Here is a 23575-nt window from a genome sequence, read left to right on the forward strand (position 1 = left end):
TATGCCCAATTAGTTAATCATACTACTTTCACACAATTTTTAAAAAAAACCACCCATTGTTTATAAACAAAGTGTCTAGAGGTAGAGGGCCTACAAAAGCAAATTTAATACAAATCTCTAAAAATAGATGCCCATAAGTGAAAAGGTACCAGTACTATCAAGAGGTATTTCAGGAAAGTTCCCATGGAGTCCTCTGGTCACCAACATTGGATGAGCATCTTGAAAAATACCAAGAGAAATACTCTTCTGAATTATAACCTGTTTCAGCCCATGAATGAGAGCCATATCTATTCCCCCCAAACAGCTACACTTTGTTTACTCATTCATGGAACAGCTTTCACTCCAAAAATATAAACCTCATCTATTTATTGATCTCTTTAAGTTCTACCTTATTACTGTAACAGAGTGGGCCTTCAAGTCTACCTGACAGAACTACAAACATTTTGAAAAGTAATTCTGTAATAGCTATTAAAATCTATAAGCACAATTGATCTTCATCCCATCAGGCCCACTTTGAGGAATGTATCATAGAGAAATAAAACATCAGTATACCTGAACATATGCAAGTAGGTGTTCATTGGAGCTTTGTTTAAATGACCATTAGCACAGTGATGATTTGGGTATTCATATACAGTAACAGATGCCTACTGATGCAAAGAACTGACTCATTTGAAAAGACCCCAATGCTGGGAAAGAGTGAAGGCAGGAAGAGAAGGGGACAACAGAGGATGAGATGCTTGGATGGCATCACTGACCCAAAGGACATGAGTTTGAGTAAACTCTGGGAGTTGGTGATGGACAGGGAGGCCTGCTGTGTGCAGTCCATGGGGTCTCAAAGAGTCAGACACGACTGAGTGACTGAACTGAACTGATACAGTAACAGATGAACAATTATATTAAATGTCATCAAAAATTATGTATCTATGAAAAATAAGGACAACAGTACATTGTTAAAAGAGAGGGATCCCTGCTGTATTTTCAAACTTGGAGAACTTTAAATATACTCGTATCAAGAAATGCAAACTATTTTCACCATTATTACATTTAAACAGAGTTTAGTAGCAGTGACCAATATCACATGCCTTCTCAGCACAGTCAAAACGTATGTAAATCCATCTATATTATCTTATGTGAAATAGATCACCAGTCCAGGTTCAATGCATGAGATAGGGTGTTCAGGGATGGTGCACTGGGATGACCCTGAGGGATGGGATGGGGAGGGAGGTGGGAGGGGGGTTCAGGATGGGGAACACATGTATACCCATGGCTGATTCATGCCAATGTATGGCAAAAACCACTACAATATTGTAAAGTAATTAGCATCCAATTAAAATAAATTAATTTAAAAACAAAAACAAGTTATAGACTGGAGAGAAAATATTTGCAAATTATATATCCAACAGAGAACTAGTATTTATAATATATAAAGAACCTTCTAAACTGAACATTAGAGATCTCTGTTATTTTTTGTAACTACATGTAAGTCTATAATTATCTCAAAATAAAAAGTTAATTTAAAAATGTTTGTAAATCCACTTTTCTTCACCATAATTTCATCAAAGCACTTTTCATCTCACTGTTGCGCAAGCTGTATATCAGTGGATTCAGCAGAGGTGTGAGCAATGTGTAAGCCAAGGACATCAGCTTCTTGGTTTCTGGGGAGTAGCCAGATTTAGGTTGTAAGTAAGTCATATTGGCTGTGCCATAGAAGAGGGTAACAGATGTGAGATGGGAGGCACAGGTGGAAAAGGCCTTTTGCCTCCCAGTGGTTGATGGCATCTTCAGGATGGCAAAGAGAATTTGAACATAAGACAAGAGTATCAACAAGAAAGGAACCATAACAATCAAAATGGTGCCAGTGAATGCATAGATCTCAAACAAAAAGGTGTCTGCACATGCAAGCTCTAACACTGGGGGAGTCTCACATGAAAGATGATTAATTTCATTGTTGCCACAAAAGGGAAAACTAAACACCCATGTGGTCTGCACAGTAGCCACTATGATCCCTGAGACCCATGAGAATATAATCAATTTCATGAAAACCCTTCTGTTCATAATCATTGCGTAGCTCAGAGGATGGCAGATTGCAGCAAATCGGTCATAAGCCATTGCTCCCAGAAGAAAACATTCAGTCCCACCAAAAAGAAGAATAAAATACATCTGTGAAAAACAGCCTGCAAAAGTGATCACCGTTTTTTCACTGGAGAGGACCACCAGCATCTCAGGCATGATGACTGCACTGAAACCCACTTCTACCACAGACAGGTTCAGGAGAAACAAGTACATGGGAACATGGAGGCTCTGCTCCAGGGAGATGACGACTATAATGATGGCATTTCCCAGCAGAGTCACCAGGTAAATAACCAAGAAAACCTGGAAGAGCTGCCTTTGGAGTTCAGGGAAGTTAGAAAAGCCCAAGAGGATGAATTCAACCACAGAGCTTTGATTTTGCCTTTTCATTTTGGTAGTACAGCATGTAATATTTTATGGCAAAAAATGTAAATTATGAAGCCACAATCCAATAATAGAGAGTTTAGGTCTCCATTCACCTCAAATAATCCTGATGAAAGCTGTAAAGAGGAAGCTATCTTGACAGAAGTTATTTTGGCAATTTTGAAAAATGGCTGGTTACAAGAAATAAATGTATCTTTCAAATATAAAAGGAGAATGGACACTTCTGGCTTATAAATCTTATCAGAATAGCACAAAATAATATCAAAGTTCTTATTTTCTAGTGCAATTCATACACTATATATTTTGATATTTTAGCATAACTTGAAAGCAAACATAAATAACTTATGTCACATTCCTATTACATTGCTGTCAGTTTCCCCAACTTTATATAAGTATGAAATCTAATACCACAGAAAATAAAGTATCAAAAGTGACAAAAGGAAAAAGATACCCAAAAAAGTTTTATAAAAACCAAACAATTTAAAGTTACAGTGCAGTTGATACATGTTTATTACAAATATTCATAGGTTAAAAATTGTTGTATGTGACTCAGTTAAATGTGACAACAGTCTGCAGAAGCATACAATGGAGGTTGTAGTATTACTTACATTCAATGATCTGTAAACTAAGTGAATAATTGACTTCAGGTTTATTGATAACTTCTTCAACTGGTCATGGCAAATTGTGTTGATACTAGCTTCACCATGGCCCATTCTTGTGAACCACCATGACTGAAGAAAAAAACCTAAGTTTTGAAAATTGTGAAATGGTGATCTTAAAGATTCTTTCTCCCTCCCTCCCTCCCTCCTTTCCTCTCTCTCCTTCCCTACTCTATCACTAGGTTCATCAAAAAGTTCATTTCATTATTTCTTATTCAACAAACACAGAAAGAGCATCTACCACTTTCTAGGCTCAATAATCTGTGGAACTTTTGATTTCACAGGTCAACAAAGAGCTGACAACATAAAGTAGCATTTGATTCCTGGGTCAGGAAGATCTGCTGGAGAAAGGATAGGCTACCCACTCCAGCATTCTTGGGCTTCCCTTGTGGCTCAGCTGGTAAAGAATCCACCTGTAACGCAGGAGACCTGCATTTGATCCCAGGGTTGGGACGATCCACTGGAGAAGGGAAAGGCTACTCATTCCAGTATTTTCTGGCCTAGAGAATTCCATGGATTGTATACTCTATGGGTCCCAAAGAGTCGGACACAACAGTGACTTCCACTTACTCACTCACTCATATACCTCAGCACCTTCTAACTTCTATCATTTATATCTTGCCCAACATCTCCAGTGTGAAAACTCCAGGAAGGCAAAGATTTTCTTTTGTTCTTTGTTGTATTCACAATACCCATAAGAATCCATGACCCATAATATATGCTAAACAAATATGTGATGAATACAGAAAACAGGAAATTGAGACAGTATTTTAAAGGCATAGAGTGTCAGAAAGAAAAATAACATCAGCACACCATCCTATTGGGAAGCAAGAGTAATAAGTGTTTTAGATATTTCAATGAGAAAAACATTACTTCTAAATGGAAAAGGAAAGTGAATAACCATAATTACAGGTGTCATGTATGGAAGATACATCAGGTGGAAAGATCAAGACATGAGTGAGACTGAATTGCTCAAGTGAAAAGGCATTTGATGACAACTTACACTAGAATCAAGACCTACCGGTCATTGTATGATATCTTGAAAACCAGTGGAAGTTCACTGTGTCAGATGAAAAGGACAGAAAACAAGTCTTCAATACAGATCAGTATCACATAAGCAGACAGTAGAAGGCAAGCTAACTTATTCCTGAATTTGACCTTAATCATATATGAACATCAATGTCTGTATCATCCATAATAATTATATTTGTATGTAAAGATTCTCCTAAATTTAGTAATTTAAACTGCAGGATCAAATACCTAAATTTCTAATACAGAAAAAAATAATGTGTATTCAGTTCCAAATATTTTAAAGTGGATAGGTTTTTAAACTAGAAAATTTAGAATATTATATACACAAAATGGAAAACTTTTAAAGGACTTTTTAAAAGCATGCTCATGATGGAAAGAGCAAATAACCACACATGATCCACATTTTATTTATAACTTAGAAGATTATAATCTTGTCTTGATAACCCTCTGACATAGAATACTTGGGCAGATCACTCCATTTTCTAAGTTCAAGTCCTCCAACTGAAAAGGTAGGAAGTGGGCTCGTTTACCAAATTCCCTTTCAGTTGTAATGTTCTAAGATTTGATGATTAGCACATGAAAAGTACTTACATCTCTAATTACTACCAAAAATTTTTCTCTGAAAAGAAAAAGAAATTGACCAGCATCAACACCAAAGAGTCTACCAATTCAAATGTTTGATCTGTGTCTAGTGATTCCTGAGGACCGAGACCTCACTTCAACAGCATTTTCAACTGTAAGATGAAGATGAATTGTAAGTGAAAATCTAACAAGCACACAGCAGAACCTTCATTTTCGTACCTACTGGCTCTGTCAATTTAAAGTTCACACTACTTTATTAGCTATTTTACCTCCAGTTAATAGCCACCTTCTCATAAATACAAGTCAGAGATTCTGTGCATTGGTGCTATAACATTATATGACACTGAATCACATGCCCTGGAGAATCCATCCCTGGAGAACTTGCAATCCCTTTATACCTGCTTTCTTGTATTTTCACATGATAACCAAGGAGGTTTGAACTTGGCCCTTAAGGTAAGAAAGCCCAAGAGGGCTAAACTGGAACACCACTCCTTGGTATTTCTACAGGGAATAAATACCTTCTCACTCAAGAAACTCAGCTTCACCAAGACATCTCCCAACAGGAAGTGGAAACAATGGCTGAATAAAGGATGAAAATGGGGAAAGAAGAGAGTGGTGGGGAGAGGGTGTGAGCAAAGGCAGGTGAGCCAGAGGGCAAGGAATGACTGGATGGACTGTACAGTTAGTGCAGCAGTGGGAAATAACTTAGTGGTGGGAAAAACAGTTAGTGCAGTAGTGGGAAATAAGTAGATAGAAGACTCTTTGCAAAATGAAAAGACTGGATGCCCTCTCACCCAACAAGAACTTTTTATCTTAGGTAGTAGAAATATAGAGCCCCTGAAAATTTTATGAGAAAAGTGTAATTAAAATTTATTTCATTGACAGAGTCTTTAAACCAGAAGTCAAAAAATCTGAACTAGCTTGTCTAATTTGAGCAAATCATCTAACTTTCCTGATTATATTACTTTCTCTGTAAAATAATCATTAACGTTTTTTATCTCCATTGCATATTTGTGAAAATCAAGGGACTCAAGGATGAGTCTAAACTGTCTTGTACAATTAAAGCCATTGGTTCAGTCCCAAAAGAGTGAAGAGTGAATGAATCTTCAGGTTTGGCTTTGTCCAGAACTGGATGGTGAGTTTAGAATGCAGGTTCCCTTTGTCTACTTCTTATTGTTGCTTTCCTGATGTAGGTTGTTCCATTCTCAAGGAATCTCACCTTTCCTAGAAATTATAAGGCTGCCCTCTACACTTAGAGGTTCATTCCATCTAACCTCTGTCCCATGGGAAATGTACCAGTTACTCTGAGGAGAAAGGGTTTTCTTTACAGAATCCAATCCAAGGAACATTTCCAAATCATTCAGTATAGGGATAACACCCTATTTATGAGACAGTCATGTGCAGTAGGCATGGGAAATGCTACTTAATATATGATTTATACCCCATCAATTCCATGGGGGCTTCTGAAATACTGAAATATTCTATTTCTTGCTGTAGGTGGTGGTAACACAGGTGATGTGCCGATTGTGAGAAGTCATCAATATGTAGAGCTATGATTTGCACACTTTCCCATGTGTACATTAGAATTCAATCAAAACTGTATAGAAAAATTGCAGATACAAGCTAAAGGGGATAAAAAGGAAATAAGATTAATATCAGGCTATATCTTAAAGGCAATAGTACTAAGTTGAAGAAAATAATAATCTGGAGATTTAACACACCTTCCTCAAAGATTGACAGACAATATAGACAACAAAGACATAGAAATGAGAATATTTTAATAATAAAATTTTTATTTATAAGATGATAATGAGAAAGTAAATATAAGTCAGGAACAACACATTTTATGTGGCTAACTATATTTTCCTCTTAAAATATTTATAAAATATTTATAAAAATTGATTATGTGTTTGTCATAAAGAAAACAATCAATAAATCCAAATTCTTGGCACTCACACACATAATACATTTTGCAATAAAACTGCAGAACAACAACCAAACATAACAAAAGGAAACTAAGGTCTTGGAAATTCAGAAACATTCAGAAATTATCTTTTGCTAACTCAAAGTTGGACATGAACTATAGACTATTAAGAAATGAACTTTTAAATTAAATGACCAGATTTTCATTTATTAATGTCTTCAAAATTTTATTTCTAGTCTTGTCCTAAACTCTGTTCACCCTTAGCATCCCCCCATTTCAGGTAGTAGTAGCTTAAATTTTCTAGTTACACAAACCAAACACCAAAGAGTCATCCTTGAATTCATTTCCACTGCCCCATCTCCAGCATTGCAGGCAGATTCTTTACTATCTGAGCCACCAGGGAAACCCTTTTCCTTCCAGTTCAGTTCAGTGGCTCAGTTGTGTCTGACTCTTTGCAACCCCATGGACTGCAGCACACTAGGCCTCCCCGTCCATCACCGACTCCCAGAGTTTACCCAAACTCATGTCCATTGAGTCGGTGATGCCATCCAACCATCTCATCCTCTGTCATCCCCTTTTCCTCCCAACTCATAGTAAATCCATAATCTATCTAAAGTGTTCTAAGTACGGTGTATCAAATTTGAACATTCTCACTCTTCTTAAAAGGGCTTCCCAGTTGGCTCAGTGGTAAAGAACCCATCTGCCAATGCAGGAGATGCAGGAGACACAAGTTCTATTCCTGTGTTAAGAAGATCCCCTGGAAGAGGAAATGGCAACCCACTCTACTATTCCTGCCTGGAAAATTCCATGGACAGAGGAGCTTGCCAGGGTACTGTCCATAGGGTCACAAAAAGCTGGACACGACTGAGCAATTGAGCATGCGCTCATCCTTCCTAAAGCTAATATCCTGATCCAAGTTCCTTTTGTCTCCCAGTTGAATTATTGCCATAGCCTCTGAACTTCTGCCTTCTTCCTCCCATGCCTCTGCTCAAACCCTTCTAAAGCACCGTATCCCACTCACAGCAGAAGTCAAACTTACAAACATAGATTAAAATCTGTTTCCCTAGGCTTCCCTGGTGGCTCAGTGGTAAAGAACTTGCCTGCCAGTGCAGGAGATGACCTCTGATCTGAGAAGATCACACATGCTGTGAAGCAGCTAAGCCCATGAGCAAGGACTATTGAGCCTGTGCTCTAGAGCCCAGGAACCACAACAATTGAGCCCACACGCTGAAACTACTGAAGCCCCCACACCCTAGAGTCCGTGCTCGTCAACAAGAGAAGCCACTAAAATGAGAAGCCTATGCACTGAAACGACCCAACACAGCCAAAAATAAATTAAAAAAAAAATTTTTTTTAAAGATCTGTTCCCTCATTGCTCTTGGAGCTCATCTCCATTACATCCTCTTGCTTACTGTCATCCAACCAAGGTCCCTTGCTAGTTCTCGAATCCCCAGCTATGTTCTCACCCAGTTATTGCTTTGTTTTTCCTGAACATGGGCTCTTCCTTTCCAAAATGCTTACCCCCTCATGTCCCTTTGCCCAAGGGGTATCTTCTCCAGGAGAACTTCCCAAATCAACCTATTTAAATTGAACCTCAAACCCAACTCTACTATCCTGATTTATTTTTCTCCACAATATTCCTCAGCAGAGATACATCCAAATCATAAGGACAGGTTAAAAATAAAAAGATGGAGAAAGATATTCCAAAATGCTAATCAAAGAAAATTCATGTAATTATATTATTGGGTGGGCTACACAGTTCCTTCAGTTTCTAAGTAAAATAAAAGACAAATTTTTCATTTTCACCAAGAATTTTTAATGAACAACATATTCACTGTTTTGTTCTGTTACCTTCTGCCATTTTTCAGGTGACTTCATAATTCCATCTTCCTGAAATTTTTATCTTTTTGAGCAAAGAACTGTTCCAGGTGCCTTTTATACCCTTCCAGGGAATTGAAATTTTTTCTATTAAGAGAATTTTGTAGACCGAAATAAATGGAAATCTGAAGGTGCAATGTCTGGTGAATACAGTGGATGAATCAGAACTTCCCAGTCAAGCTGTAACCGTTTTTGCCTGGTAATCAAAGAAACATGTGGTCTTGTGGTATCCCGATAGAAGATTATGCATTTTCTGTTGACTAATTCTGGATGCTTTTGTTGAGTGCTGCTTTCAGTTGGTCTAATTGGGAGCAGTACTTGCTGGAATTGATCATTTGGTTTTCCAGAAGGAACTCATAACAGAGGACTTCCTTCCAATCCCACCATATACACAACATCACCTTCTTTGGATGAAGACCAGCCTTTGGCGTGGTTGGTAGTAGTTCCTTTCACTTACCTCATGATCTCTTCCATCCCATATTGCTGTATAGAATCCACTTTTCACCTCCCATCATTATTTGTTTTAAAAATAGAACATTTTCATTATGTTTAAATAGAGAATTGAATGCAGATATATAGTCAAGAAGGTTGTTGTTTTTTTTTTTTCACTTAAACTATGTGGAACCCAAACATCAAAGTGATAAACATAAATAAGCTGGTACAAAACATTTTAATTGCTTGATTTCGACATTTTGAATGTGTCAGCTATCTCCCACGTGGTACAACATTGATTGTTCTTAATTAATGTCTTGATTTAATCACTATCAACTTCAACTGGTTTACCCAACTCTAGAGCATCATCCATGAAGAAATCTCTGGCACAAAGCTTCACAAACCACTTTTGACACATTTAATCTGTCACAGCACTCCAGACACTGCACAAATCTTTTCTCTGCATTTTAGTTGCATTTTACCTTTCTTAAAATAATAAAGCATAATAAGCCAAAATGTTGCTTTTTTCTTCCATCTTCAGTATTGAAGTGACTACACAAAAATTCACTAATTGTGTCATTTTCTTAATGCACACTAATGTGACAACTGTCACCATGCAATCTAGCAAAATTGTTCCAAATGAAGTTAAAGACAACTAAGCGCTACTAGAGCCAGCTTGTGGAAAATACCAAACAAACTTTTTTGTCAACCCAATACTACCAGAAAACAAACTGCAGAGCATGAAGTTTTATTAGGGATAAACTGAACTGGACTCTTCAGGACCTTCTTGGGTATATGAGCCCCCGCTCCCCACCCTGCATGTGTGCCCTGTGTCTTGAAGTAAAAGACTTTGCTTCAGGCCTCCCCTAACATTCAGAAAACGAATATCATGGCATCCAGTCCCATCACTTCATGGGAAATAGATGGGGAAACAGTGGAAACAGTGTCAGACTTTATTTTTTTGGGCTCCAAAATCACTACAGATGGTGACTGCAGCCATGAAATTAAAAGACACTTACTCCTTGGAAGGAAAGTTATGACCAACCTAGATAGCATATTCAAAAGCCGAGACATTACTTTGCCAACAAAGGTTCATCTAGTCAAGGCTATGGTTTTTCCTGTGGTCATGTATGGATGTGAGAGTTGGACTGTGAAGAAGGCTGAGCGCCGAAGAATTGATGCTTTTGAACTGTGGTGTTGGAGAAGACTCTTGAGAGTCCCTTGGACTGCAAGGAGATCCAACCAGTCCATTCTGAAGGAGATCAGCCCTGGGATTTCTTTGGAAGGAATGATGCTAAAGCTGAAACTCCAGTACTTGGCCACCTCATGTGAAGAGTTGACTCATTGGAAAAGACTCTGATGCTGGGAGGGATTGGGGGCAGGAGAAGGGGACGACAGAGGATGAGATGGCTGGATGGCATCACTGACTTGATGGATGTGAGTCTGGGTGAACTTCAGGAGTTGGTAATGGACAGGGAGGCCTGGTGTGCTGCGATTCATGGGGTCGCAAATAGTTGGACATGACTCAGCGACTGAACTGAACTGAACTGAAGTGTCAAAAGCCTGGCTCAAGAGTTAATGATTATGAAATGTGATCATGTAGTAACAAAGAATAGCTGTTAGACTGGGAAATTGGTAGTAATTTTGACTATAAATCAACCACATAGCAGAGTGATTGAACTCCCAGTTTCCTGCTGAAAGATATAGATATAGCTCTGACACACATTCCTAAGTTGTTTGGATAGAAAGCTGACCCCTACCAGATGAAAACTGCTAACCACAGCACATAGTCCCAAGACCAGTTGACCAGAAGGTTGATGATGCTCAAAATTTCACCTTGATACCAAGCAATCTGAGAATTGAGCACAAGTTGATCATGTACCCTCTGGCCCGCCTTTTCATATCACCTTAAAAATCCTTCCCTGAAAGCCATTAGGGAGTTAGGTCTTTTGCGTATGAGCTGCCCATTGCCTTTGCTTAGCGCCCTGCAATAAATGCTGTGCTTTCTTTCACAACAATCTAATGTTCATAGATTTTCATTGCTGTGCACTGGACAAGTGGACCCAAATCTAGATCCAGTAATAGGAAAAAAGAGTCACTTTATAATGAGAAAAGGCTCAGTTCTCCAAAAATATGTAAAAATACTAAACTGCAAGTATCTATTAATATGGCTGCAAAGTATATCAAGCAATTATTTCTTTATGAATGAGCGCCCAAGACTTTGTTTCTTTGTCCTATCAATTCTTCACCTTGGGCCACTTCTTAGGTCCCATTTCTATTGTAAAAATACCAAGAGAAACTCTATTTTGAATTATAACCTGTGTGAGTCCATTAAGCAAAACAGTTTGGTCTCCTCAAAACAACTGCTCCTTGTTTACACATTCATGGAACAAGTTTTCATCCTAGAAATTAAAATCTCATCTATTCTTAGTGTCTGGAATTCCACCCTTTTAGTGCAGCAGAGTGGGCCTTCGGGTCCATCTGAAGAATTTATAGTGACTGTGAAAAATAATTCTGTAATAGCTACTAAAATTTATAAACACACATACTCTTCATCCCATGAGGCCCAGGCCTATGTCCTACAGAAATAAGATGTTAGTAAATATGAACATATGGAACTAGTTGTTCATCAAAGCATCATCTTAAGGACAATAATCTGGTAAAACTTGAATGTGCATGATAGAGGAATAGGCAAATAAATTCTTATATCATATGTCATCAAACTTAGGCACCTAGAGAAAATGAATGTGAATATCCCTTAGATATGTCATCAAACTTAGGCACCTAGAGAAAATAAATGTGAATATCCTTTAGAAACAGAGAGCTCCCTGACATATATTCAAACTTGGGGAACTCAACAAATTAAATATATTTATATCAAGAAATATAAACTAGTTCATCATTATTACATTAGAGTTTGGTCAGACAGTGAATATATATCACATGGCTTCTCAGCAAGTCAAAATATATGCAAATCCAGTTTTCTTTGCCATATTTTCATCAAAGCTCTTTTCATCTCACTGTTTCGCAAGCTGTAGATCAGTGGATTCAGCAGAGGTGTAAGAAGAGAGTAAGCCAATGACGTCAGCTTCTTAGTTTCTGGGGAGTAGCCAGATTTGGGTTGTAAGTAAGTCATACTGGCTGTGCCATAGAAGAGGGTAACAGATGTGAGATGGGAGGCACAGGTGGAAAAGGCCTTTTGCCTCCCAGTGGTTGATGGCATCTTCAGAATGGCAAAGAGAATTCGAACGTAAGACAAGAGTATCAACGAGAATGGAACAATAATTGTCAGAATGGTGCCAGTGAAGGCATAGATCTCAAACAAAAAGGTGTCTGCACATGCCAGCTCTAGCACTGCTGGAGTTTCACAAGAGATGTGATTAATTTCATTGGGGCCACAAAAGGGAAAACTAAACACCCATGTGGTCTGCACAGTAGCCACTGTGATCCCTGAGACCCATGAGAATGTAACTAATTTCATGAAAACCATTTTGTTCATAATCATTGGGTAGCTCAGAGGATGGCAGATTGCAGCAAATCGGTCAAAAGCCATTGCCCCCAGAAGAAAACATTCAGTCACACCAAGAGTGAGTATGAGATACATTTGTACAAGGCAGCCCAAAATAGAAATCCTCATCTTCTCAGTGGAAAGGATCACCAGTATAACAGGCATAATGACCGCACTGATACCCATATCCACCACAGACAGGTTCTGGAGGAACAGGTACAAGGGGACGTGCAGGCTCTGTTCCAGGGAGATGACGACTATGATGATGGCATTTCCCAGCAGAGTCACCAGGTAAACCACCAAGAAAGCCCCGAAGAGCCGCTCTTGGAGTTCAGGGAAGTTAGAAAAGCCCAGGAGGATGAATTCAACCACAGAGCTTTGGTTTTGCATTTTCATGTCAACAGTGGAGCATATATTGTTTTCAAGAACATAGTTATAAAACATATTGTATAAATTATAGTACAAAGTTACAGTCTAATAGCTCTGAGTCGGGGTCTGCAGTCACCCCAAACAATCTGAGCAGAAGAAGAAAAGAGAAGCCCATCCTGATAGAAATTTAGCAATTTTGGCAAATTTCTAGATAGAAGCTTGGCTATTTTGGAGAATGACCAATTACTGTAGCTTAGAAATCCTATCTGATATATACAAAATAATGTCTAAGTTTTATTGTAACTTGCATACTAATAGTTTGGAATTTAAATTTAATGTTAAAGTAAGTAGGAATATATTGTAACTTAGATGTCACTTATATAACGTTTCTAAAGGTATCACCTATTTTCCTAATTTTATGTAAATATGAAATTTAAGACCACAAAATTAAAGTGTCCAGGCTCATATCTGCTTGTTCTGATGAGAAAGTCGAGACATAAATGAAAAGTAAATGTGGGCCAAGGCTATTGTCATTTCATTCAAAAGGCTCTGGACAGAGAAATATTTAAATATTTTCAAAAATGGAAAAGATAAGACAATTTGAACTTCCTTAAATATAAAATTACAGTAGGTTCTTACTGCTACAGAATTATATACTGACAGTGAAACTTATGTTACATATATTTTACCATAATAAAAATGTTAACAGATTAAAAATTTTAATTAAAAATATAGTCTCAAGAAGTCACAAAAGGAACAAGATAACCCACATATAATTTTATAAAATTTTAATAAGTCTAAGTATAACAAAGATGATATGCAGTTGTTATAACTATTGATTAGTTCAAAATGACTGTGTACGGCTTGGTTAAACGTGACAACACTGAAGAAACACACAAAGAGGGTTTACTTCTGAGGTTCCTGCCTTTGGTGATCCATAACTATGTGAATTTGCTTTACACTTGATTTTTGCTCAGACTGTACCTGGACAAATACATAGAAATTCATCCAGATGAGAAATTGGTGGGGGGTACAGTTCTCCTTGGTATATCCCTATAGTCATATGTTTTAAAGAAATGCTCATGTTTTACTCATTGTAAACTTATAATTTAAAAGTTTCCCTTCTAGTTCCCTTTTGCTGTCCTCTCTTTCTTCCTTCCTATTAAATTTCTCATCATAGTGTTCAATTAATCATTAATTATTCAACCAACATTGATTGACCATCTGCCATTTTTAGCCTCCATGCTTCAAGGCACACTTTGGACACCAGAGCTCAACAGAGAGCAAATCACACAACCTAAAATGGGAAACAAGGCCTCACTCCCTAAGCCAGTAGTTCTAACTCCTACCTCTCATACCATGCTCTATTTTTTCATTATCTTCTACAGACATTTTATTTACTACTTTTATATATACATCTATACAGACATGGACACATATACAGACATATATATATATTCTTTCATTAAATATAAACTCCAGGAGGGCAAAGATTATGTTTTATATTAAGAATACCTACAACAATTTCTGACCCATAACAAATGCAAAACCAATTTCTTCTTGAACAAATGAAAACAAAATTTAGGAAAATGCAGACTCTGCCTTTAAGGAATATTCTATCTATATGACAAGCTAAATCAGTATAAACACTATTGGGCAACAAGATTAATTACAGTGGTCTTAGAGTTTTCAGTGAGGAAAAGGTTAGTCTAAATGAGGAGAGATGAAAAACTACATCACAAGAAGTCAGAGGTGGAAGGGCAATTAGACAGGAGGAAGGCCGACTTACTCAAGTCAAAATGTAATTGATGACAACTTAGCACTAGAATGGAGGCCTTCTAGGTTTCTGTGATAGCTTGAAAACCAGGGAATGACATCTGTGGGAGATGAGGAATCAGGAAGACAGAAGGAGCAATTGAAAACATAAAATGTTGCCTTGGGTACCAATCATTAAAATATCAGCAGACAGCCATGGTGGGTTGACTTATATATATCTGAATTTGCCTATAGTCTTGTATTAAAATCAAATGTCTGTATCAACCATAGTAATTATATTTTGGTTGTCAAAAATCACCTAAATCAATAAAAATAGGATCGAATATTTAAACCCATTTCTAGTGGGGGAAAAAAGAGAAATATGTATTCAGCTAAAAATTTTAAAAGTGGTAAGTGCTGAAAATAGAAAACTTAGAGTATCATATAAACAAAGTGGAAAACCTGTGAAGGACTAATTAAAAGAATATATGAAACAAAATGTTCATGATGGAAAGAGCAACAAACCATTGGTGCTCCACATTTTTTCTGTAACTTAGAACATCCTAATGCTCTCTTGATTATTCTCTGACATGGAATACTTAGGAAGATCATGTCAACATTCCAGGTGAAAAAGGTTGGAGTTGGACTTATTTACCAAGTTCCTTCCCAGTTGCAATCTTCTAAGTTTTCAGGATTAGTGCATTCCAAGTACACATCTCTATTGCCCCAACTTTGTCTCTGAAAGAAAAAAGAAATTGAGGAGCATCAACACCAAAGAGTCTTACTTATTCAAATGCTTTATCTGTGTCTAGTAATTCCTGAGCACTGAGACATAACTTCAATGGTATCTCTATCAGTAGAAGATGAACTACAAATGGAAAACCCACTAACAAGCACACAGCAGAACCTTTACTTCCTTACCTATAGACTCTGACAATAAAGTTCACTATTTGGTCAGAAGTTTCATGTCTAGTCAGAAGCCACCTTCCCATAAACACAACTCAGTGATTCAATGCACTTCGCACTGAATCTGGAACATTATGAAACTGAATCATATGCCCCAGAGAATCCATCCCTGGAGAACTTGCAGTCAATTTGTATGTGCTTCCTCAGGTCTTTGCACAATAGATGAGGGGCTTGAACTTGGGCCTTCAGTTGAGAAAGCTCAAGAGAGCTAAACCTGGAGCACCACTCCCTCATATTCCTATAGGGAACAAGCACCTCCTCACACAAGATTCAGTGTCACCATGACATCTCCCAACAGCAGGTAGAAACAAAGACTAAATAAAGGTTTTAACTGGGGAAAGAAGAGAATGGTGGGGTGAGGGCATGAGCAATGGCAGGTGAGCCAGAGGGTGAGGAATGACTGGGTAGAACATACAGTTTATGCAGGGCCTAATACAAGCTAGGTCAAGAAGATGGAAGCCTCTTTGTAAAAAGCCTGGATACCCTCCTGCCCACCCTTTCAACCAAGAATTTTTTGATCATATGTACTAGAAATGTACAGCCACTTTAAATTGTTTAGAAAAATATCATTACAAATGATTTCAAACAGACCTTTTAAACTGAGAATCAAAAGGCCTAGACTTGCTTGTATAATTTAAGCAAATACTTTAACCTCCAAAATTCCATTATTTTCTCTGTAAAATAATCACAAATTATTGATCTCACTGAGTATTTGTGTAAATCAAGGGCCTAAACTGTCTTGAGCAATGAGACCATTGGCTCAGTTGCAAAAGAGTGAAGAGATGAATGAATCTGCAGGCTGGGCTTTGTCCAGAACCAGATGATGAGGCCAGAATGAAGGTTCCCTTTGTATACTTCTTGTGTGTGTGTGTGTGTGTGTGTGTGTGTGTGTGTTGTATACTTCTTATTGCTGCTTTTCTTGAGCAATTTGCTCCATTCTCTAAGGAAGCTTACCCCTCTTGGCAGCAATGAATTTGCCAACAACACTTTGAAATTCATTCAATCTAATCTGTGTCCAGTGGGAAATGTACCACTTATGCTGAGGAGAAGGGATTTTCATCACAGAATCCAATTCAAGGATCCCTCTTATATCATTCATTATGATGGGATAACACCCCAAGCACAAATGTGTCAAGTTCACCAGGCATAGGGAGGCCTGCTTAATATGTACTTTGAATGATTCATACCCGATCAAGCCCATCACAGGGATCCTTTTTTAAAAATACAATCAGGTTTCTATCTCCACAACTCATTTTTGGCAGAAATAGTTGTCCATAAAGGCTGTTTTCTGCCAAAATTTAAAAAAAAATTTAAATGCAAAGGATGTTTTGCCCATTTACTAATATCTCTGGGGCAGAAACTAAGGACAGTAGGAGCTCCTGTAACACAATTCAATGAAAGGGTCCTTCTCTATTCACAGTTGTTTAGTCACAAAGTCCTGTCCAACTCAGTAGCAACATTAAAATTAGAAGCAAGCATTAAAGCTTCCAAATGTTTCAAAATGAGAAATTAATCATGCTGGAAAGGTCACAACTTATGGTCTGCCTCAGTAACCATAGAAAATATGCTCATTTATTTACCATATTGGTTCCCACAGGAAAAAAAAATTATCTATTGTTTATAAGAAAGGTATCAGGGGCATTTTAGGCCAACAAAGGGAAATTTAGAAAATGTCTTAAAAACTGTGGTCTACAAGTGAAAAAGATATGAATATTATCAAGTAAGACTTTAGGAAGTTTCCATGGAGTTCTCTAGTCACCAATATTGGATAAATATGTAAAACAGAAACAAGAGAAATTCTGTTTTGAATTATAATCTGTGTGAGTCCCTTAAGTAGAACGGTTTGGTCTCCCAGAATAACTCAACTTTCTTTACATGTTCATGGGATAGCTTTTCACTCTAGAGATTAAATCTCATCTGTTTGTTGGTCTCTTGGTGTTCTACTTCAGTAATTCACCAGAGTGGGACTTCAGATCAGTCAAAAGGAGTTACAAAGATTTTGAAAATTTATTCTGTAACAGCTATTAAAATTTATAACTACACATATTCTTCATTCTCTCAAGCTTAGTTTAAGGAATCTATCATACAGAAATAAAATTTCAACACATATGAACATATGGATCAAGTTTTTTATTAAAGTTTTATCTTAATGACAATAGTCCAGTAACAACATGGATGTTCACAATAGAGGAAATGATAAATAAATTGTTATATCATATGTCATCAAAGTTATACATCTATGAAAAATGAATGTGAATACACTATCTAAAGAGATATATTTCCTTCATATATTTTCAAACTTGGAGAACTCAACAGATTGATACATTCATAGAAAGGAATGTAAACTATTTTCACCATAAGTAAACTTAAGTACAGTGCAGTCACACAAGACCAAATATCACATGGTTTCTCAACACACTCAGAATGTATGTATATCCACTTTTCTTCTCCATAATTTCATCAAAGCTCTTTTCATCTCACTGTTTTGCAAGCTGTAGATCAGTGGATTCAGCAGAGGTGTGAGCAACGTGTAAGCCAAGGACATCAGCTTCTTGGTTTCTGGGGAGTAGCCAGATTTGGGTTGTAAGTAAGTCATACTGGCTGTGCCATAGAAGAGGGTAACAGATGTGAGATGGGAGGCACAGGTGGAAAAGGCCTTTTGCCTCCCAGTGGTTGATGGCATCTTCAGGATGGCAAAGAGAATTCGAACATATGACAAGAGTATCAATGAGAATGGAACAATAACTGTCAGAATGGTGCCAGTGAATGCATAGATCTCAAACAAAAAGGTGTCTGCACATGCAAGCTCTAACACTGGCGGAGTCTCACAGAAGAGATGATTAATTTCATTGGAGCCACAAAAGGGAAAACTAAACACCCATGTGGTCTGCACAGTAGCCACTGTGATCCCTGAGACCCATGAGAATGTAACTAGTTTCACAAAAACTATTTTGTTCATAATCATTGGGTAGCTCAGAGGATGGCAGATTGCAGTAAATCGGTCATAAGCCATTGCCCCCAGAAGAAAACATTCAGTCACACCAAAAAGAAGAATGAAGTACATTTGTGCAAAACAGCCCACTGTAAAAATCCTCATCTTCTCAGTGGAAAGGATCACCAGCATAACAGGCATAATGACCGCACTGATACCCATATCCACCACAGACAAGTTCTGGAGGAACAGGTACAAGGGGACGTGCAGGCTCTGTTCCAGGGAGATGACGACTATGATGATGGCATTTCCCAGCAGAGTCACCAGGTAAACCACCAAGAAAACCACAAAGAGCTGCTCTTGGAGTTCAGGGAAGTTAGAAAAGCCCAAGAGGATGAATTCAACCACAGAGCTTTGGTTTTGTCTTTTCATGTCAACAGTGAAGCATATGTTGTTCTTATGAATATGGCTTGGAAGGTCAAAGTCACAGTCCAATAGCTTAAACCAAACCAATCTGGGCAGAAGACATAAAGATGGGCTCTATCAGGAGCCCATCCTGATAGAAATTTAGCTTAACAATTTTGGAGAACAGCCTATTATTGTAACTTAGAAATCTTGTCTGATATATACAAAATAATACCAAAAAATAACATCAAACTTTTATGACAAATTGAACATTAAGTAGTTTAAAAACCTGATTCAGTGTTAAAGCAAATAGGAATATTTTGTAACTTAGACCCCTTTCATGTAACATTGATTAAGTTATCATCTATATTCCCAATTTTATATAAGAATGAAATTAAAGACCACAAAAAGTGTCTGGGCTCACATTTTCTTATTAGAAAGTACGGACATAAGAGGAAAGCAAATGTGGATTAGTGCTCTCCTCATTTCATTCAAAAGGCTCTGGATTAAGAAATATTTAATCCACATTTGATTTCCTCTTTAAAATGGAACAGATAAGACAATTTGAGTTTCCAAAAGTATAAAAATTCAACAGATACTACTAGGGAAATGTGCACCTAAAAATGGTAAATTTTATGTAATGGATATTTTAACACAATATAAAAATTAATAGATTAAAGTTTTAAATTTTTAAAAATGAAAGTATCAAAAAGAGACAAATTGGAAAAGCTACCCAGAAAATTGTGATTAAAAAACCTAATAATTCAAAGTACAACAAAGAAAATATGTAACGGTTATGAATATTCATTAGTTCAAAATGACTGTGTATGGCTTGATTAAAAGTGACAACAATCTGCAGAAACACACAAAGAGGGTTTGTTTTAGATGTTTCTACCTTAGGTGATCTGTAAACTATGTAAATTAATTTTAGAGTTACAGATTTTTGCTCAGACTGTTCCTAGCCAAATATATTGGGATTTGCCCAGATGAGAAATTTGGAGGGTCATTTCTCCATGGTGCTTCCTTATGACCATGATGATTTAAGAAAAAGCCCATGTTGTAGGAATTTTATACTTGTAATTTTAATGAATCCCTTTTCTCACTCTTCCTTCCTCTCTTCTTTCTCCCTATTAAATTTTTATCAAATTGTGCAATTAATCATTAATTATTAAACAAACACTGACTGAGCACCTACCAGAGTTCAACAAGGAGCAAACCTCACAGCCTAAATGGGAAATAGGATTTCACTCCCTAACCCAGTACTTCTAACCCCTACCTCTCATACTGTGTTCTGTTCTTTTATTATCTCCTACTGATATTCTATGTATATTTTTTATGTATAAACTAACTCTTTCACTAAACATAAACTCCAGGACAACAAAGATTATGTTTTATATTCACAATACCTACGATAGTCTCTGACTCATAACAAGTACTAAATCAATTTTTTCTTGAATAAATGGAAAATGCAGACTGTACCTTTAAGAAATGTTATGTTTACATGAAAAGTAAAATCAATATAAACACTATTGGGAAACAAGGGGTTCAGACATTTCATTGAGAGAAAGCTTATTTCTAAATGAAGGATGAAGGTGAACAACTACATCACAAGAAAGCTGGGGGTAGAAGGGCAATTAGACTGGAGGGAGAGGGGAGGAAGGCTGACTTGCTCAAGTCAAAGTGTGTTTGATGAGAGCTTGCATAGAATAAAGTCCTGCTAGCTTTGTGTGATGTTTTGAAAACCAGTTAACTGGAAGATGAGGAACCCAAGAAGAAGACTGAAAGATACAACAAGCTGAAGACACACATTGAGTACAGATCATAGCATATTAGCAGCCAGCAGGAGGCAAGTTCACCTATTTCTGAGTTCAGCCACAGTCACATGTCAAAATCAAATACACACACACACATATATATATATATATATATATATAAAATTATGACTGATTCGCATTGTTGCACAGCAGAAATCAACATAAAATTGTAAGGCAATCTTCCACCAATTAAAAAAACAAAATTTTTAAAAAATCAGATGTCTGTATTAACCATAATAATTATATTTTGGGTGTCAAAAATCTCCTACATTTATAAATAGACACTGCAGGATCACATATTTAAACTCATTTCTAATGGGGAGAAAGAACAATAACTATTCAGCTACAAATTTTATAAGTAAATAGATTTTGAAAATTAAAAAGTTTACAGAATCATATAAACAAAGTAGAAAACCTTCAAAGGACTGGTTAAAAGTGTATATGAAACAAAATGTTCATGGTGGAAAGAGCAACAGACCATGGCCAATCTATCTTTTCTATATAACTTAGAAAACCCTAACACTGTCTTGATAACTCTCTGACATGGAATACTTAGGTAGCACACTCCTCCCTGGATCTCAGCCTTCCAGTTGAAAAAGGTTGGGTTGGACTTATTTACCAAGTTCCTTGCAGTGACAGTCTTTAAGATTTGATTACTACTAGATGCAAAGTACTTCACCTCTAATTATTGTTCCAAATTTTTCTCTGAAAAGAAAAAAAAACTGATGCGCATCAACATCAAGTGACTCAAATATATAATCTGTGTCTGGTGATTCCTAAACACTGAGACAATACTTCAACAGTATCTCCAACTATCAGTGGAAGATGAACTGCAAAAGGAAAACCCACCAACAAGCACACACCTGAACCTTCACATTCTTACCTATTGAATCTGTCAGTTTAAAGTTTACAGTGCTTTGTCTGAAGTTTCCCCTATAGTCAAAAGCCACCTTCTCATAAACACAACTCCATGATACTGTGCACTGTTTCTAGAACATTATAATATTGAATCACATGCCACAGAGAATCACTTTATACATGCTTTCTTGTATGTCTGCACAATAACTAAAGAGGCTTGAACTTGGGCCCTCAGGTGAGAAAGCTCAAGAGGATTAACCTAGAGCACCAGTCCCTCATATTCCTACAGGGAATAAATACCTCCTCACACAAGAGATTCAATGTCACCATGACATCTCCCGATAGAAGTGGAAACCATGACTTAACAAAGGTTGTAAATGGGGAAGGAAGAGAGCAATGAGGAAAAGGTGTGAGCAAAGGCAGGTGAGCAAGAGGGGGAGGAATGACTGGATGGAATGTATAATTTATGCAGGGGTGGGAAACCAGTTAAGGCAGGTAGACGGATATCTCATTGTAAAAAGTCTGGATATCCTCCCACCCTCCCAATAAACAACTCTTGATCTTTGTACAGGAAATATAGAGCCACTGAAAATTTTTGAGAAAAATGTCATTACAAATGATTTCAGATAGAACTTTTAAACTGAGAATCAAAATATCTGTACTTGCTAGCATATTTTGAGCAAATATTTTAACTTCCCTGATTATATTACCTTCTCTGTAAAATAATCATACATCACTGATCTCATTGAGTATTTGTGAAAATCAAGGGACTCAAAGATGAGTCTAAACTGTCTTATACAATGAAAAAGGTCAATGGCCCAAAAGTATGAAGAGATGAATGAATCTGCAGGCTGGTCTTTGTCCAGAACTAGACAATGAGGCTTGAATGCAGGTTCCCTTTGTCTATTTTTATTTCTTCTTTCCTGGTGTAGACTGTTCCATTTTCAAGGAAGTTCAACCTTCCTGGCAGCAATGAGGTTGCCAACAACACTTAGGGATTCATTCTATCTAATCTGTGTCCAGTGGGAAATGTACCACTTAGGCTGAGGAAAAGGGATTTTCATCACAGACTCCAATACAAACCCCTCCTATATCATTCACCATGGTGGGATAACACCCCATGCATGTACCAATCACATGCACCAGATGTGGGGGAGCCTGTTTATGTACTTTTGATGATTCATACCCCAACAATCCCATCACAGGGTCCTTATAAATGCTGAAATGTCCTATTTCCCTGGTGGCTCAGACGGTAAAGGGTCTGCATGCAATGCGGGAGACCCAGGTTCAGTCCCTCAGTTGGGAAGATCCCCTGGAGAAGGAAATGGCAACCCACTCCAGTACTCTTGCCTGGAAAAGCCCATGGATGGAGGAGCCTGGTAGGCTACAGTCCATGGGGTCTCAAAGAGTCTGACATGACTGAGAGACTTCACTTTCACTTTTCACCCCAGCAATCACAGTGTCCTTATAAATGCTGAAATGTCCTATTTCTTGATGTAGTTGATGGATGGTAACACAGATGATGTGCAGTTTTGAGAGTTCATCAAGATGTAGGGCCATGAATTATACCCTTTGCTAGGTGTACATGCTATTTCCTGGAGAAGAGGCAGCAAGAATACACATGAAGAAGAACTATACAAAAAAAGATCTTAATGACCCATATAACCACAATGGTGTGATCACTCACCTAGAGCCAGACATCCTGGAGAGTGAAGTCGATGGGCCTTAGGAAGCATCACTACAAGCAAAGCTAGTGGAGGTGATAGAATTTCAGCTGAGTTATTTCAAATCCTAAAAGCTGATGCTGTGAAAGTGCTGCACTCAATATGCCAGCAAATTTGGAAAATTCAGCAGTGGCCACAGGACTGGAAAAGGTCAGTTTTCACTCTAATCCCATAGAAGGGCAATGCCAAAGAATGTTCCAGCTACCACACAATTGCACTCATGTTAGTAAAGTAATGCTCAAAATTCTCCAAGCCAGGCTTCAACAGTACATAAATCAAGAAC

General features: G+C 37.4%; 3 protein-coding genes across 3 annotated transcripts; all 3 read right to left on the reverse strand.

Moving 5' to 3' along the window:
- Nucleotides 1-1432: 1432 nt before the first annotated feature.
- LOC102401050 (olfactory receptor 10A3) lies at nt 1433-2460 on the reverse strand. Its single transcript, XM_025265956.3, has one exon. It carries the CDS (start codon nt 2458-2460, stop codon nt 1543-1545), a length of 918 nt encoding a protein of 305 aa, XP_025121741.3. The 3' UTR covers nt 1433-1542.
- Nucleotides 2461-10435: 7975 nt separating this feature from the next.
- LOC102396850 (olfactory receptor 10A3-like) lies at nt 10436-15874 on the reverse strand. Its single transcript, XM_006051619.4, has one exon. It carries the CDS (start codon nt 12911-12913, stop codon nt 11921-11923), a length of 993 nt encoding a protein of 330 aa, XP_006051681.3. The 5' UTR covers nt 12914-15874; the 3' UTR covers nt 10436-11920.
- Nucleotides 15874-19697, reverse strand: LOC112579666 (olfactory receptor 10A3-like). Its single transcript, XM_045162939.1, has one exon. It carries the CDS (start codon nt 18921-18923, stop codon nt 17979-17981), a length of 945 nt encoding a protein of 314 aa, XP_045018874.1. The 5' UTR covers nt 18924-19697; the 3' UTR covers nt 15874-17978.
- Between the last annotated feature and the right edge of the window lie 3878 nt (nt 19698-23575).

The sequence above is a fragment of the Bubalus bubalis genome, chromosome 16 (assembly GCF_019923935.1).
Source record: "Bubalus bubalis isolate 160015118507 breed Murrah chromosome 16, NDDB_SH_1, whole genome shotgun sequence".
Classification (NCBI taxonomy): Eukaryota; Metazoa; Chordata; class Mammalia; order Artiodactyla; family Bovidae; genus Bubalus; species Bubalus bubalis.

Bases quoted from the DNA above. Each gene is read 5' to 3' on its own strand.
- LOC102401050 (XM_025265956.3), bottom strand. From the start codon at position 2,460: ATGAAAAGGCAAAATCAAAGCTCTGTGGTTGAATTCATCCTCTTGGGC.
- LOC102396850 (XM_006051619.4), bottom strand. From the start codon at position 12,913: ATGTTTTATAACTATGTTCTTGAAAACAATATATGCTCCACTGTTGAC.
- LOC112579666 (XM_045162939.1), bottom strand. From the start codon at position 18,923: ATGAAAAGACAAAACCAAAGCTCTGTGGTTGAATTCATCCTCTTGGGC.